This window comes from Diabrotica virgifera, chromosome 4, assembly GCF_917563875.1.
Source record: "Diabrotica virgifera virgifera chromosome 4, PGI_DIABVI_V3a".
Taxonomy (NCBI): Eukaryota; Metazoa; Arthropoda; class Insecta; order Coleoptera; family Chrysomelidae; genus Diabrotica; species Diabrotica virgifera.
Window position 1 is genome coordinate 130,086,975 of NC_065446.1, and position 18,264 is coordinate 130,105,238.

The 18,264-nt window shown below is 32.1% G+C and overlaps 1 protein-coding gene and 2 long non-coding RNA genes across 3 annotated transcripts in view; 1 reads left to right on the forward strand and 2 right to left on the reverse strand.

Annotated features, from left to right (window-relative positions):
* Positions 1 to 318: 318 nt before the first annotated feature.
* On the reverse strand, positions 319 to 1,996 carry LOC126883930 (uncharacterized). The gene is made up of 2 exons (XR_007697764.1): positions 1,892 to 1,996; positions 319 to 596 (listed from the first exon to the last, which is right to left on the reverse strand). It is a non-coding gene; the product is annotated as an uncharacterized LOC126883930 (long non-coding RNA).
* A 2,767-nt stretch (positions 1,997 to 4,763) lies between these two features.
* LOC126883929 (uncharacterized) lies at positions 4,764 to 5,490 on the reverse strand. Its single transcript, XR_007697763.1, has 3 exons — positions 5,338 to 5,490; positions 4,917 to 5,008; positions 4,764 to 4,814 (listed from the first exon to the last, which is right to left on the reverse strand). It is a non-coding gene; the product is annotated as an uncharacterized LOC126883929 (long non-coding RNA).
* Positions 5,491 to 5,535: 45 nt separating this feature from the next.
* LOC126883928 (eukaryotic translation initiation factor 3 subunit C) overlaps positions 5,536 to 18,264 on the forward strand; it is a 44,685-nt gene continuing 31,956 nt past the window's right edge. The window contains exons 1-3 of the mRNA XM_050649704.1: positions 5,536 to 5,673; positions 5,847 to 5,961; positions 6,017 to 6,149. Of these exons, the coding sequence (XP_050505661.1) occupies positions 5,872 to 5,961; positions 6,017 to 6,149 (223 nt within the window). The 5' untranslated portion in view covers positions 5,536 to 5,673; positions 5,847 to 5,871. The remainder of the gene's footprint in view (positions 5,674 to 5,846; positions 5,962 to 6,016; positions 6,150 to 18,264) is intronic.

Sequence of the window (18,264 nt, forward strand, 5' to 3'; positions counted from 1 at the left end):
GAATTGCTAAGTATAGACCAGGAATAAGCTAAATTATTGAATTTACTGAAGTTATGATGTTTGATAACCTTATAAAAATTTTTGTGTTAAGCTTGTCACGCACGGGGAACTATACTTAAATATATCTCATATCACTCACTATAGTAATGAGTGAGGCTGCATACACGGAACTATACCTAATGTATATTATGGTTCCGTTTATGCAGGCTCACTCATTATTATAGTGAGCAATATGAGATGTAATATATCTATTATAGTATACCTCCTGGTCAGTAACAAGCTTTATGGGGAAATAGAAGGATCATTAATATACATGTATAATTTTTTATTCTTTATTTAATTGTCCTTTGTATAATTTAATTATTAAATTTAATAAATCAATGAATTTTTGTGTCTCTTCTGCCCTTTAATTTTCTCTGGCACGCTTGTGTTCTACCCTTTCCTCCTCTTTTTCTATCTGAAGCAATTGAGCTATGTTGGGTATTAGCGTTGTTCTTTCTTGTAATACATTCTCTAGTTTATTATTGGTAGCTTATTTCTGGAACTAGCTTTTTCTTTGAGAACACAGGATTCCATCTTCTAGGTGTTTGTCATATCTGTAACCAATTTTTTTTATTTAGAAAAGTGAAAGATATCTACTATGGGCCATTCCACGAACATACGCCTGTTTTGGATTATTTCGACAACGAATATTTTACTGTGCAACCTAAGAAGTACGAAAGTAAATGGCACTAATAATTATTCCAATAAATAACAATGTAATTTGCAATTTACTTTTGTTCTTCTTATTTTGCAACGTAAAATATTCGTTGTCGAAGTAATCCAAAACAGGCGTATGTTCGTGGAATGACCCATAACAAATATTAAAATTAGGTTTTATTCTTGTTATTGGGATTCTTCAATTTACCATGTAAATTATCCAATCTTTAAAATATTGTGTTTTGATATACATAGTTGGTTTATCCCTAGTTTACTATTCAATATACCAGTTGGATGGATTATAAATCTGTAGCGTTTTGACAATGATTGATATGTCCATCTAGCCTAATTTTTCAGGAGGGCATTTTGAAAGTTTAAATCATGTTTTGTCAACCCAAAAACGAAAAGTAATCAACATAAGAAATCAAGTAATATATCAAGTTCTGGCCTACCTAATACAGTAGAATCCAGATTATCCGTGCTCCTCGGGACCGAAGGTGGCACTGATAATCCGAACATGTATTTCTTATGTATAATAAGTACGTATACACATACATATTATAATATTATGTACCTACCATAAAAAGATAACAGAAAAAATAAATCTTTCATTATGAGTCTCTCTTTCGTCATATAGAGTTTCCGTTAAGTGACTTACAATGACGCTATGTTGATAAAACCTCAAAAATGCAACTTGAGTAATAGAAAATCATAGCACGGATAATTAGGGTTCTACTGTAAGTTAAAAGGGGACATGTGGGACAAAGGGGGTTTTACCTTCATCATACACATACCAAACTATACCAACTTGAAGAAATGTTACTAAATAGCATATCAAGCAAATAATCTCATTATGGCTAAAATCAGACGTAACATCAAGTTTTGCCATATTGCATGATATTTACAGAAATATAGTATTGAATTTAAATAAAAGTTTTCCCCACATTAACAAATTTTTACATCATTGAACAGTCATTAGGTTTGTTCTAGCATCAATTTCAAACGGTTTGAAACCATCAGCGAATAGTCGACCAGCGCGAGTAGATAGGGGATAGCACTGGTGACTGTATTATGTTGTCTCACTGAGCAACTAATTGCTGACGGTTTCTGACTAGTTTGACTGTTTGCTAGAACAAACCTAATATTAATAATCATATAATATGTACATATATAATTATGTAAACAAAATTACCACTGCATCTGTTTCATTAGCTAACTTGTCTTTATTTAAACTTGTCTTTGTCTTCTATTTTACATACAAATCAACAGTTTTCCTCTAATTTAAAATGGATTTACCTCTTGTTCAAGCCAGTGCCGGATTTATATTGTTTACGAGTGTAGGCCACTTTATTTGCGCCGCCCCATGTACCTTACTAAAATAATAATTTTCCATATGTAGTAAGAAACGAACTAAGGTTGATCAAAATAATGAATTAGTCATTAGGAAGGGCTTAAGGAAACAATAATTACAATTTTTTACGGGACTTTTTAATAGCAAAATCATTTATAATATCATCATAGTTTATAGTGTTCATTATCTCTGCTTCTATGTAGAGAAGAGCCAAAGAATTCATTTTTTCTTGAGACAATGAAGACCTTTGATAATTTTTTACTCGTTTTAAACAGGAAAAACTTCTTTCCCCAGAGCAATTCGTAGCCGGAGTCGAAAGTGCGATGCGGAGAACTATATCTAAGTTAGGGTAAACATTAGACAGCGAGTGATTCCTCAAAAACGTTGAGAGACTGAGCAATGAGTTTGATCTAGGCTTCACTGCACATTCTGCAACATTACTAGAGGAAATGTAACTGTGAAAATGCACACATTCTTGAACCAAATCTTTCTCTAAATCATTGGTATAATATTTCACCAGCGACTGGGCTTTTTCGGTAACTATTTGTGTTGAAAATTCAGTAATTTTTGTTAAAAATAAAAACTTTTCTTTAAAGTTTAAGTAAGCATCATGCCTTCTCTCTATTTCAGCCCTCAGTCTATCAAGGATGACCAAAAAGGTGTCCACTCTGAAAAAATCTCTGGAGCCGTAGGGTGTTTCAGGTTCTTCATTCGATGTTTCATCCGTCATTTTTTTTCTTTTAGGTTGCCTCTTTATTTCACCTTGATATTGCTTAAGAGCGCTCATCTCAATTGCTTTTTCTTCAAAATAGTCAAAGTTGTCTCGTTCTGCTATTGTAAACTCTACTAGAGATCCATAGAGATCAGATACCGTCAAAACATCTACAGATGAGCTCTGAATCTGAATACTCACTTTATTTAATCTCTCCAAAATAGCATTCCAAAATACGACCATGAAAGCAGTTTCAAGTTTTTCTAATTTAATGCGAATTCCTTTTGCCTCATTTCGCGGGACGGGTTTCTCTGTAGTGTCATTTTCAATAATTTTTAAAACTGTTACTACTTCATCCCAAGAATCTCTTAGACTTTTACAGGCATCTGCTCTAGCCGACCAACGAGTTAGATTCACTCTCTTGAGCCTCTTTCCTCTTCCTATCTCATTTATCAGTTTTTTCCAACGTTCGGTTGACTTCACGAAGAAAGTATATACCTCCTCCAGCAACATGAAAAAGCGGCAGGCTTCTGGACAAGACTCAGCGGCCGAGGTTCCCACCAAATTCAGTGAATGAGCTGCACAAGGAACAAACATGGCAAATGGTGCTTGTTCTTGAATTTTAGCTTGTAAACCATTGTAAATCCCTGACATGTTAGAGGCATTATCATAAGATTGACCACGGCAATCTTTGAGATTAATGTTTAACTGTTCTAGCTCTATAGTAATGGCATCAAACATTTCTTGAGCTTTGTGTCCTACAGAAGGTAAGAATTTGATAAATCTTTCACATGGTTCTCCGTTATCTAAAACATATCGAATGACAAGCGTTAGCTGATCTATATGTGCTGCATCCGGTGTTGAGTCCACAATCAAAGAAAAGTACTTTGCTTTTTTTATCTCATTACTAATGTATATTAATACTTTTTCAGCCATTAAAGAAATAAATTCGTCACAAACAGTTTTCGATAGGTAACTAGTTGTTCCTGATCCTTGGTTTGCATATCTTTCAATGTGTTTAGCTAGTAATGGGTCAAATTCTGCTATTAATTCCAGAAGCATAATGTAATTTCCACTATGCTGGTCACCATACTTTTCATTACTTCCTCTAAAAGCGAGACCTCCAGAAGCTAATCCTTTTATAACAGCAACAACCCTCTTTAAAATGTTCTTCCAGTAAGAAATTTCTTCGTTAAGTTGGATAGTTAAGGAAGATTGGATATTGCCGTGAATCACACTTCTAGCTCTTAAAGCGAGAATGCATGATTTATGACTTGGAGAGTTTTCGTGTTGAGCTACTCGAACTTCTGCATTCTTCCAATCATTGAAGCCTTGCTCGTCAAACTGTGTCTTGTTCTCAAAAGATCCAAAGGCCATACAGGGTCCACAAAATACCGAGCTTTTGCTTTCCGAATAGACGAGCCAATTCCTTTCTTTAACTTCATTATTCTTCATTTTTCTGTAAAATATATTTTTTGGTAAATAACGGCGATGATCGGAATACATTCTTCCACTTTTTGTGAAATCACAGGACTTGTTTTGTTCAAAACCATTTCTGGCAATAATATCTCTCGTTAAATCGTTTATTTCCCATAAGGCTGGATCTGTGTTTAGTTTTGTTATTGAATGAATTTCAGTTGATGTCGTAACTATAGCCACTTCTTCGTTATCTGACTTTGAATAACACTTACTTGTTGAAGGTATTTCGGTGTCAGAATCAGGTTATCCATCAGTCAGATACAGTCACACAATAATAGTATAGTAGATATTATTAGTATATTATTATGTAGATAAAAACGGTAAAAATACCTAGGATTGATAATTTTCGATATGTGAGTTTCTATGAGAATTTAACGTATTAGTATAAAAAACCATGAGACAACCTGTGAACTTGTTTGACCTTTATTCTCTATAATTAAGTGAGCTTCCTGTAAAATCTGCCGCCCCTAAGACGCTGCCGCCCATAGGCCGCGGCCTATATGGCCTATTGACAAATCCAGGACTGGTTCAAGCTCTCCAGTAAACTATTTCAGCATAATCAATGTTTTCCTTCTAAAACAATATTGTTGTCTGATTAAAATATGGATATGTATTTCTAAACCTTATGACTTTGTATACCTATTTTTTTAAGTTGTAATTCTTTGATTTACTTACATTTCCTTCATTCCTTCTTCCAAAATGGAAATAAAATCGATAAAATCATCTTTGAAATACTTTGAATCTAATTATGTTAGGTTAAGTTAAAGCTGAAATCATAGAGTTAAATATTAGCATAGAGAGAGTGTCATTCAGAGCGAAGTGACGACACCATCTTTTTTATTTGGATTAGTGCTGTTTCAGTCTTACGCACAGTAAAGCTGCTACAGTTGTCCTCCTCTTCCGTGCCTATATTCAAACTGAATGTGATTATAGTTTCTTGATACAATGTGTTAGAAGGAGATGCAGCAAACCAATCCCAGAGATCCTGTCGTCAGGAAGCGCGGAAGGTAGGCTCCCTCTATGTTAATATATACCTCTATGGCTGAAATTATAAAAATAAACATAAAAGTCAGGTGTGTTCGGAATCCAAACTTACTTTTAAGCTTATCTACCGGATAACTAACTGGAACATAAATTGACGTGAAAAGACGGGTACATTTTATCTGGCGAATAAATATTTATCCTCCAGATAGCTAACTGCCAGATAAGAGCATATTTATTCGGAGGTGAAAAGACCGGGCCTAAATCTTTTTAACCAAGTCCATGCCAAGTCTATCTGTTACATGTCTCTGCTACCAACGAGTCTGTGTATGACAGTTGACACTTAGGATTTGACAAATGACAAGACAATGACTAATGTCACCTCGCTCTTTTAACTCACGTTGCATATGTGAGGTATTTTCCAAAATTCGAGAAAAGTTTATTTAGTGTTGTAAGTACTAAAAATATTTAATATTTATTCAAAAGGCATAACATACTCTTTCATAGTGAATCTATAGAGTTGTTTTGCTTTTCAAAATAATAATATTGCACCGCATTCGTGTTTACTTGCCTCACTTTCCCTTTAGTACATCTATTTTACTTCAATTTATGTTTTTTTTTTAGATTATAATAAGGGAAAACAGTAAAAATGAGTAGATTTTTCGCTGGATCCGATTCAGATTCGGATAGCTCATCCGAAGAAGAGATTATCCAACGTCCCCAAGTACCAGCTTATACTGTAAGTATTCTTAGTGTCAACTTTTATAGTGTTTTTTACATGTGATTCTTTTTAGTTCAGTGACGATGAGGAGGAGGTAAAACGTGTAGTAAGATCAGCGAAAGAAAAGCGCTATGAAGAACTTACAAATACTATTAAACAAATCAGAAATTTTAAGAAAATTAAGGATATGTCTAGCATGTTGAATAGTATGTACAATAATGTTTGTAGATTTTAGCTTTAGTTTAAAGGGAACATTTTTCTTTACATTATTTTCAATCTCTGGCAATTACAGATTTCTTTAACATATCTGCATGTTAAAATTCATTTCACACACTTAGTGAAAATTTAACCTAAAATCGACTGCAAATATTCCAATGTAGTAAATATCACATTAAATATTTATTTTTCTTTCAATACTACTCTATTTTAACTTATTAGTCATGTAGTCATGTCAAATTTGTGTTTTTTCTTATTTTATTCAGTTTATAAACTAGTAGTCAAAAAGAGCACTGAATGCTAGAATGCAGGGAAAGAGACCGGTTGGAAAGCCAAGAAAGCACTGGGAAGACACAGTAAACAGCGATGCACAAGCCCTTTTATGAGTCCATGTATGGAGAAGAGCAGCCACAGACCCGCAAGGGTAGAGGCAAAAAAACAAAGGAGGCCAAGGCTCAATTTGGGCTGTAGTGCCGTAGAAGAAGAAGAAGTCAAACAATTAGGAATGCACGTCATAGATTTAATGGCATCATAACCCAACGGTACAAACTTAACGGCAAAAAATTATACAAATTTTTCCTCATACATACAGTGTGACCCATTTAGGAAACACCTCTATAGAATTTGAAGTTGTTAACCGATTTTAACCAAATTTTTTTTTAATGTCATGTAATAAAACGTCTATTGCGGTACAAAATATGAAATATTTAGTTAAATTTTCAGGGCATTCTACCATACTTTTTCTTCGTCGAAAATGGAGAATTTGTATTAGCGATTTTCTATTAAAAATATTTCTACGCCACTGGATTTGGAGTGGCTTCAAATAGCTATGACAAAAATTTCATTAAACTCTATTTAATAATAACGAAGTTATGACAACTTAAAATTTTAAAACTCACTAAGCTACAAGTCAACAAAGAACATCCTGTATCAGCAGATAACCATAAAACTAATTATTTTTCAAATAATTTTAATAATAAACCACTACTAAACAAAAAAATGGTTAAAATGAAATTTTTGTCATAGCTGTTTGAAGCCACTCTAAATCCAGTGGCGTAGAAATTTTTTTAACCTTTCAGAGATAACGTGGTATGATGGTACATAAAGTGTAACGTGTGGACTCACAGTCCGCACATCCAGAAAAGGTCCAAAAAACAAATATTTTCGGAAAAACGGTCTGAGAACTTGTCAATTGTTTAAATATAAAGACAAAAAAAAACATTTGCAAACAAAGGGCCTAGCCGGGTAAGATGATGAAAAGTACCCCCAACTCGATTCGAATTCCATATAGGTCACTGTTTAGCATATATAGTAAAACTAACTTTCTGAAATTTTTAACCCCCTAGGTGGTCATGTGACCCACCTAGAGCCTAATTAGGCTTTTTATGTTTTTATTTTTTATTTCAGCTGCATCGAGAACTAGCGAAAAACTTTAAATAAAAAATTTGTAAGATTTAAAAAGTTCTGTGCGAAAAATTTTTTTATTTTTGGCGGAAAATTTAAATTTTAGAATGATTTTAAAATTTTAAATGAGTATAAAAAAATAACTAAGACATTAGTTTTCACGAAAAAAATATATAACGTGTATTTTTGCATAATATTTCACCCTGAATTTTTTCAAATTTTTAAAATTGGTGAAACGCACCTTCAAAAATAAAAAACCGCATTTTTTCTTTTTTTTTTTCGTTTTTTGATACAATTTTATACATATTTTTCAAAAAAGGTAACACCGTCACTGGAACAGTTAAAAAATTTAAAAAGAATTGGGGTTTGCTTAATAAAATTTTTTTGTAACACCATCCATTTTCAAGATACAGTATGTGGAAGAAAACAAAATTTTACACATTTTTTACGATTTTGCCGAAACTACTGGCAACATTGCAATAAAACTTGGCGGGTTTTAAGAGGTAGTTATTGTGCATGTTTTGACATACAATTAAGGATTTGATATTCATCATTGGCGCGCTTAGGGGTAATGGTCTGAACTTTTCAAAGAAAAAAGGATAGTACGCCACTGACATTTCAAATTAACAATCTTTTTTAAATTCCTCATTCAATTTGCGATAATAAAACTATCTTATCATTTTTTCATACGAGGCGCCGTTTTGCTGCAAAAAATAAAATATCTTAACGCTTCCAAAGTATTCGAATTAGTTTTTATAATGGATGTACTGGCTTCATGAAACGAAACTGCTATGATTTTAAAAATCCCAATACCCTGAAATTGTTATACTGTTCTCTTGTTAGACCTTACTTGGAATACTGTTGTAGTATTTGGTCACCTTACTATAATGTTTACGCAGAAAAAATTGAAAAGGTCCAAAACAAATTCCTTAGGTTTTTGGGATTTAAAATTAGAGCTATTACTGGGAGTAACAGGTTTTACAGTTATGACGAAATTAGAGCATTTATAAATATCAATACCCTGGAAGAACGTCGTTATCACCATGATTTGAAAATTCTATATAGTTTGTTAAATGGTACAGCAAATAGTCATTATTTATTGTCTAAGGTTGGTTTTAAAGTTCCTTCATACAGTACTCGAAATGCAGTCGAAACCACTTTTCATGTACCATTTCATCGATGTAATTATGGCCTCAATGAACCTATAACTAGAATGTTACGTCTAGCAAATCAAAATACGGAGAGGCTTAATTTTAGTTCCACACCCAACCAATTTATACGCGACTTACAACAAATTAATATTGCCTCTTAATTGTTTTGTTATGTCCACCTTTACCAGTCTGTTTCTAATTTGTTCTGTATGTAATTTATATTATTTATGTTCACTCTGTTTTAACTATTATATTTTATGTGTTATATATATATGACTTATATTTAGTATACTAAATTGTTCCAAAATTTGTAAACAATTGTAACTTTATTGGGCTTGTCCCGTGGAAATAAAAAAAAACAAAACAAGAAATAAAAAAACAAAACAAGAAACTAAACAATGACTAAATAAAAAACAAATGTTTGAGCTGCGCAAAGTAGATACATGAATGAACGGAAATCAGTCAATCTTCGCTGCTGTCTTCGGAGATTCTAAGATTTTCTCCTCAATGTCTTCTTCCATGTCGGTATCGTGGTCCTGTACTTCTTCATAATCTTCTTCCAAACTAACATCATCATCGTCAGGTTTAGCTTCTGCCTCAGAATCAGAGAGAAATTCCGCATGCAGCTTTTCACGATATGCTAGTCCTAGTTGCTTTTCGAAATTCATCTTAAAAAATCTGTAACAAAAATAAGTTTATATCAATCAAATATACAGAAGACGTAATCAGTAGATCACTCCCAGTTATAAACTACATAAATATTTTTATATTTACCCTAAAAACAAAATATTTTAAAATTGAATCGTACCTGAAGATTTGTGACAACTTGTATAACGTGCGGACTCACGTTCCGCAAGTCAATATAGCAGCAGAACTAAACGCACTAAGACAATTCTCACAACAGTACTGAATAGAGTATCCCCTCACTTGAAGCTAGCGAGCACGCCACAACCGAGATCATAATTAATCGTCAGAAATCGACAAATATTTAGACAAGCGGAATCATAGTCCGCACGTTAACTCTGAAAGGTTAATAAAAAAATCGCTAATACAAATTCTCCATTTTCGACGAAGAAAAAGTATCTTGTTAATTATTAATATTAAAATTATTTGAAAAATAGTTTTATGGTTATCTGTTGATACAGGGTGTTCTTTTTTGACTCATAGCTTAGTGAGTTTTAAAATTTTAAGTTGTCATAACTTCGTTATTAATAAATATATTTTAATGAAATTTTTGTCATAGCTTTTGAAGCCACTCTAAATCCAGTGGCGTAGAAATTTTTTTAATAAAAAAATCTAAAAAAAAATTTTTAATAAAAAAATCGCTAATACAAGTTCTTCATTTTTGACGAAGAAAAAGTATCGTAGAATGCCCTGAAAATTTAACTAAATATTTCATATTTTGTCCCGCAATAGACCTTTTATTACATGACATTAAAAAAAATTTGGTTTAAATCAGTTAACAACTTCAAATTTTATAGAGGTGTTTCCAATCTAAATGGGTCACACTGTATATATAAGTTTTTTCGCTATCTTCAAGTTTGACAGGACAGTGCTGTTGCCAAATAAAACACACATGTTTATTTACCAAAGTTGCTACAGCCTACAGTGTTTCTCTTTGTCTTTAAGAATGTGAAACAAAGATACAAACAAAGATATATATAAACAGACTAAACGTTGTAGATGAATGAATAATGAGAACACGAACACTTTTTTTGTCATTGTTACGTTTAGACATGTTGTCAGGGGTCAAAGGACAAAGTGTCCTCAAGTGACTACCTTAGTACCATTCACCTATATCAGGGGTCACCAATTGGTTTCCCCGAGGGTCCATTTCGAAAACCTATGACACTTCTGCGGTCCGGACTTAATGCCACCTGTGTCCGGTTGTTCTCTGATTCGGTTCCTGGGCGGATTCTTGATAAAAAAGAATCCCTATAAACAAATCAGAAGGGTTCCAGGCGAAACTTTTGGGCAGAAATTGTTTATCAAATTTTTTTTTTAAATTCAAAACATCACATTTTTAGCATATGTTTTTAGCATTTTGGGTCATCTTAAACAACAAAAATCTTCTGTTATTTTCTCAAAACTTGATAGATTTCGAGTTTTAAGCGATTTTATATATGAAAAATGCGGAAATAAACATTTTCAAAGCTTTGAACACTTAAATTATTATTTTTGCGGTTGTGCCAAAATTGAAATTTAAACATTAAACTTCAAGATTCTGACGAGTAATCGTGGCTTGTTTTAATATAAACCGATGTTTTTATTGTTAATTATGCACATCTTTTCGACCCTTAAGTCCAGTGGCGCGTTGCACTTTACTTATGATGCATATTGTACTATGTGATTGGAGTATTTAATTAGCACATTGGCAATAATTAATTGAATAAATAAATAAATTATTAAAAACAACTATGGTTATAATAAATTATAGATTTTAATAAATGTCAAGTATTTGTTGGGAATTTTTTGCATAAGTATGTATACATAATATGTATACGTACATAAAAACGTAATTTTGGCCCGAAAAATATATTTTTAGGTTTCTTGGGTAATTCTAAACAAAAAATGTCTCTTGTTATATTTCTCAAAAGTTAATAGCTTTCGAGTTAGAAGCGATTTAAAATCTGAAAAATACGGTCTATATTGAAATCAGCCCTGATTACTCGTTGACATCTTGAAATTAAATGTATAAACTTCAATTCAAGTACTTGACCACCTGAAAACTAATAATTCACATAAATATATATGTTTTCAAGCATAAAAAATATTTTGCGTTTTTTAGCATTTTTCAGATTTTAAATCGCTTCTAACTTGAAAGCTATTAACTTTTGAGAAATATAACAAGAGACATTTTTTGTTTAGAATTACCCAAGAAACCTAAAAATATATCTTTCGGGCCAAAAACGTAATTTTAAATTTGTTTAAAAATTGTTTTCGTTAAAAAAACCTCTTTACAAAATTAAATTAACAGTGAGAAAAATGAAATTTTTTATTATGTATAGCCTGTTTGAAGTTTGGAGTGAGTTTAGTGCAACTGATTCTCATTAGGAAGTTGAGATATTCATATATGTTAGCTGAGATCTATAGGTACCGATTTTTAATAAAAATCATTCCTGATAAAGCGGCTTCGCACACATAAGTTGACCCAAATGTAGTACATAATTTCATGCCCAAACATTTTCAAAATTGCCAAACATTATATTTTGAATTTAATGGAGGTCCGGACAAAACTAGCCCACGGTCCGGATGCGGACCGCGGTCCGCTAATTGGTGACCCTTGACCTATATCATGGATTTGGTCCATCCATGTCTTCCTCAGTCTTCCCTTTTTTTGTTACCAATTTTGGCTTAATGTACTTTCTTTCTTAGATTCTTTTGCTCCATTTGCAAAAGTTTTGTTCCAAACCAGTTCAATTGTTAGTTTTTGATCTTCCATATGTCATTATCGGATTAAGTATGCTGTTATACATACAGGGTGTTTGGTAGGTTGATGGAAATTTTTTAAGGGATAATAGGGGACGCCATTTGCAACATTTTTTGCTAATAATGTATCGCTCAAACTGTTAAACCACTTCATAGCAGGTAGATTGTTTGTTAGCATAGCAGATAGATTGTTTTTTGTTTGTTATGCGTTCGGAGAATCACGATAGCTGATGGAAATTATAAGCGAAGAGTCAGTGTTGTAGGTTTACATTTTTATTCCATTCGCAAAACGGGGAGGTAGTACGCCTAGATAATTTTTAAACGTGAAATAGACGGTTGTCGAATATTGACAAATTTAACTTTATTTCGGAAACCTCAACAGTTTGAGCGATATATTATATTAGCAAAAAGTGTTGCAAATGGCATCCCCTATTATCCCTTAAAAAATTTCCATCAACCTACCAAACACCCTGTATACTTACTCTGAGTTTAGTTTTGTTATCTATTTCTGATTTCCCAAAATTTGTATTATTTAATGAGTAATACACGTTAGTAGCCTTCTTCATTTTATAACTTTTATTGACATGTCCGTTTTTCCTTCATCTGTTATTATATTTTCCAAATACATATATTTAAAATTAAAAGCTTTATTACATAATACCAAGTAATAAAAAAAGTGAAGGCTGATAATGTGATTATTGAGGTTAACACATTCACAGACACGACTGCATATGAAGTCACTTACTCCATAAGAAGACGTGTCTACATGTGAAGCGTGTGTGAATGTGTTCAGTTACCTTTTCTTGATAAAAAGATGAAAAGTGATTAGATTTTGATTTTATTAACCAACTAGGTATTAACTTCAAATTATTATTTTTTGTTATTCATATTCGCAAAATATTTGTACAAACTTCGCGAATGCAGATGCGAATATGCAAAAATTCGCGAATGCGAATACGAATATTCGTTACATCACTAGTTTGTTTATTTTTTTTTTCCTCTTTTATGGCCTTTGTGAGCTGTGCCCATTTCTTCTTCGTTAGCCCACTTCTATCGAACTTTGGACATAGGCCTTCCCCAAATCTTTCCATATCTGTCTGTCCTTGGCTGCACTTTTCCTGTGAGTTTCCTTCAAGACCTCTACTTTAACCCTGTTATATGTTCAGTTACTTTTTTTGTGCCAATTTAGCCAGCAACATTTCTTAAAATTAAAGCCTAATTAAACCTACCATACAACAAGACCAATCAAGAATAAGGCAGGGAAAGTGGAGTTGGTGAAAAAACAAACTGTTGTGAAAATATAAACTAAATAAATAAAACATAATTTGAAAACAATAATTTGACATTATAATATATAACCTACAGTATTATGACAGACGTCAGTTACCATTTACCATCTGACCAAATATCATAATGGCGTCATATACAGTAAGAGTCACCGTACTAGACACATGGGTATGTACCTAATGGCAGCTATGTACGCATTTGATCCCGCTTGGCGGCGCTAGTGTAGTTGGAGGTCAACGTCTTGACAATTCGTGTAGTTTGTATATGGTGTTTTTGATTACGATTTAACAAATAATAAATTATGGCGATCTTGGGCTGTTTGTGCATTGAAAAACGAATTGAGGAGAAGGAATGCGAGAGTTACTGGTAAAAAGGAAGCCCTCATTGAATGATGAACTATATTAATCATCGTCTCAATGTTTTATTTCTATAGCTCATAGGGTATAGATATGAGGGTATTTATTTGGTGTTGACTCACTCCCCCCACGAGTCTAGTGTGTATATGATATCTGCCTTACTTTTTTATCAATTTAAAATTCCCAAATAAGTACGCTCAGCATTAATTTTTGTGTTTATGTGCCGCCATGACAGTTGCGCATTTGGGGTAAATTTGGTTTAAGCATGGGTTGAGCGCATTTGATTCTGCAATGTTGCCTTATTTAAAAAAAATTATAATTCCTTATAGAAATATAGAATGTGTTAATTTAATTAAGTATACAGTCCCTGCTCAATTTATTAGACTCACTCTAGAAGTATCAGTTTTTTTTCTTTGAAACACCTTAAAAGTATATTCAAAGTCGTATGGAAATGCTGAATGGGTTAAATAACAATTACTTAATAATCATGATGCATAATTAAGTTAAAGATGGTGAGACTTTTTGATTGAATTGTGTAAACTTGACAGAGGGTAATAGAATGGGCTAAAAGAGTGCAATGACTCTACTTTTTCAACTTTAGTTTTTTAGTTAAATTAGTGGTTGATGTTCAAATTTTCGTAAACTTTGCAGTAGTAAGTGTTAATATTAGTCTTTATTAATGTTTGTTTTTAATTTATTTAATTTATTTTAAGATGTTAATAAAAATATGTTAATTTCTAAAATACGAACGTCTTCGATTGGAATTTTTTCATATGGGTGATTGTAAAGATCTTTTTGTTGAGCAAATCTCTTCTGTTACTACTCTATTAGAAAATACTACATGTATCAAAGAGAAATAGCAAAAAAATATGCTATATCTTAATCGTCAGTTCGAAGGTTGAGTCAAAAACTTAAAGAGAAACATCCTGTTACATCGGTTTGGAGGGGTCGGTACGGCAGAAATGTTGCAGTCACCCTCAGAGGGCAACGAATTTTAAAGAATTTTTCTGTAAAACACAGAAGAGTCACCAATAGTCATATACGGAATAAATTGGAAGAATCAGAGTGTTCAGTATCGGAGTCCACTGTACGCCAAAATTTGTACAGTATGGGATTCAAATCTCATAGGCCAGTTAAGGAACCAAGCAAACAACCCATTAGCACCACAAATGCTCAAAAAACGTTTAGTATGGGCCAATTTGCATAAAAACTCTATTGCCATATAATATTTGTGCAAATTGGCCGAAACTAAACGTTTGTTGGGCATTTGTGGGGACAGTTTTGGTTCCTTAACTGGCTTATGACATTTGAATCCCATACTGTACAAATTTCGGCGTACATTGGACTCCGATACTGAACACTCTGATTCTTCTAATTTATTGGTTATATCGCTATGGGTAAGTATTCTGTGTTTTACAGCCAAATTATTTAAAATTCGTTGCCCTGTGGGGGTGACTGAAATATTTCTGCCAAACCGACCCCCTACAAACCGATGTAACAGGATGTTTCTCTTTAATTTTTTAGCTCAACCTTTGAACTGACGATTAAGATATACCATATTTTTTTGCTATTTCTCTTTGATACATGTGGTATTTTTTAATAGAGCAGTAGCAGAAGAGATTTGCTTAACAAACAGATTTTTACAATCACTCATATGAAAAAATTTAAATCCAAGATATTCGTCTTTTAAAAATTAACATATTTGTATTAATATCTTAAAATAAATTAAACAAATTAAAAATAAACATTAATATAGAACAATATTAACAGTCACCACTGCAAATTTTACGAAAATTGAACACCAATCACTAATTTAACAAAAAAACTAAAGTTGAAAAAATTCTAGTCCTTGCGCATTTTAGCCCATGCTATTACCATCTGTCAAGTTTTCACAATTCAAAAAAAATTTTTACCATTTTTAACTTAAGTATATAGCGCGATTATTAAGTAATTATTATTTAACCCATTTAGCAGTTCCGTATCACTTTGAAGATACTTTTAAGTTGCTTCAAATTAAAAAAAAAAATGCTTTTTCCAGGGTGAGTCTAATAAATTGAGCAGGGACTGTAATTATTTGGGTGTTTGTCTAGGTGAAAGGCGACCTTAAATTTAAGGTGTAATTAGAAAAAATTAGGGTTACGTTTGATCAGGTTATGTTTTAGTCATTAAAGAATATTTGAATGGTACTAGGTCACTTTAATTTTCACTTATTAACTTGTTTATATTATTTTTGATTAGGTTAGGTTTGATCAGGTTATGTTTTAGTCATTTTAAAGCTTATCTTAAAGGTAATATGTCACTTAAATGTTCAGTTATTAACTTGTTTATATTATTTTCGATGACGCTAAGTTAGGTTTGGTCAGGTTATGTTTTAGTCACTAAAAATATTGAGAACTTGAGAATTATTTCAAATTTGTCTATATTATTATTTCAAATATAATTTTTTATATATTTTCACTTCATAAAAAGCGATTGTAGATGTGGCAACAGTGTGAATGTATATAAAATTGCATATCTTAATCCGTGCGTTTATAATAAATTTTGATCTGAATTTTATAGTGAAGTATTCTATTTTTTACAGTCCAATCTAGGGGCAATACGTAATCTGTTTCAACAAATTTTTTATTGCAGATACGTGCATTTATTGTCAGCACATATTTATCCCTTTTTATTGCTACAATCCACTTTTTTCTCATCAGAATATCTTTGGGAAACCTGTGTCCTGATGTTCTCCATCAGCACAAATGCACAGCACACATTGAGGGATTTTATGCTCTTAAGTTTAATTCACACAGCCAAAGAAATATGCAATATTTACTTATAGACTATTTAGAAATAGATTGATTTGAAGTGTTGACGTAAGTTGAGGTGACCTCCAACTACACGAGCGCCACCTACGTTGAGCTTTCCAGATTAGCTGCCATTGCTATGCTTATGGGCTAATCCGGTCCGTTCTCAGATATGACTTTCATCCCTGTCAAGAAACTATTCAAAATAATTATTGTTTTTTATGCAAAAAATACATTAGTTAATAGTATTATTACTCTGTTTTAAAATAATTTTATTCAAACATCAAGAATAGTACAACAATACTTTAAAGTCAATTACTTTTAATGGGAAATAAGCCACAATTTTACCAAAAAAAGATTTTATTAACGTTTCGAAGCCCAAATCGGGTTTCGTTGTCAAAATACAAAATACTACTAAAATAAACAAAAATGTTGTTGCTAAGTAAAAAAAAATCTTCTAATAATTTATTTAATCTGACTCATTTATATTGGCAATTCAGACGTATATTATATATTTTAAAGTAGAAGACTTTAAAATGATATCTCCAATATTTATGAGTTGCGTTCCTGGGAAGACTTTACTAAAAGATAGTTCATTCGATTACATGAAATGAATCCCAACTCAAGAATATCCGTCACAAAAATTATTTCCCATTAAAAGTAATTGATTATAAAAATGCCACAAGAAAGTAGCTTCAGAACAACAATACTTTAAAGTTTTTACAATTTTAACAAAATGACAACTATAAACGTCAAAATTAAATCAGCTGTATTTAATACAGCTGATCTAATATTTGTCAACTTTCTATGTTAATATTCAGTGTCTACATTTTCTGAAGTTTTAAACGTCACTTGACATAACAATAAACATTGAAATAAGTGAAGGGTCCAGGACTGTAATAGCTCAATGTTCCTATGTGTCTAGTACGGTGGCTCTTACTGTATAATCCGTCACTACTTCTAGCCAATAAAATGCTCGCTGTAGTAGGAATGGCATGTCAAAAAAATCTGATTATTCACTACATATTTTTCCGAATTTAGAGTATGGCAACAAGGGGAAAATTACGTGCATTCCTTATTGTTTGACTTCTAGTTTATAATACATGCTTTTAAAGCGTTGTTTCCACCAAAGCAACATAACAACATAAAAGTTGGCTGTTCTTATGTTATGTTACACTGTGTTACGGTATGTTTATATCACAGTTGGAGTATGTTGTGTGTTTCCATCTTTGGCAGTAAAGATACAATGAAATCTTACATTTTGAAACAGTGACAAATGTTAACATCAGTGTGGAAGGCATTTAGCTAGTCGTAGTCGCTAGTTACAAACTTTGTTACAAAAATGTGAAACTTAATTCAACCTACTTCAGCCTTATAAAATACAAAAGTTGAAGTGCAGTAAAACCTCGATATAACAGACCTCTTTTTAACGGACTTCGGATATAAGGGACAAAAAATCCGGTCAAATGTAAATTTTTTTTATTTTTTTATTTATTTATTTACCCACGGGAAAACCCCATTAACAGTAAAAATACAATAAACACATTAAAAAAAAAATGAGGTACAATCATTCATTCAAATATAAAAAGTAAAAATAAGAAAAGCAAAGACTTGAAAAATCACCAGGCAAAATATTCAAAACATAACAGTTAGAAAAATAAAATATCAAATGTACACATGTAACTGAAA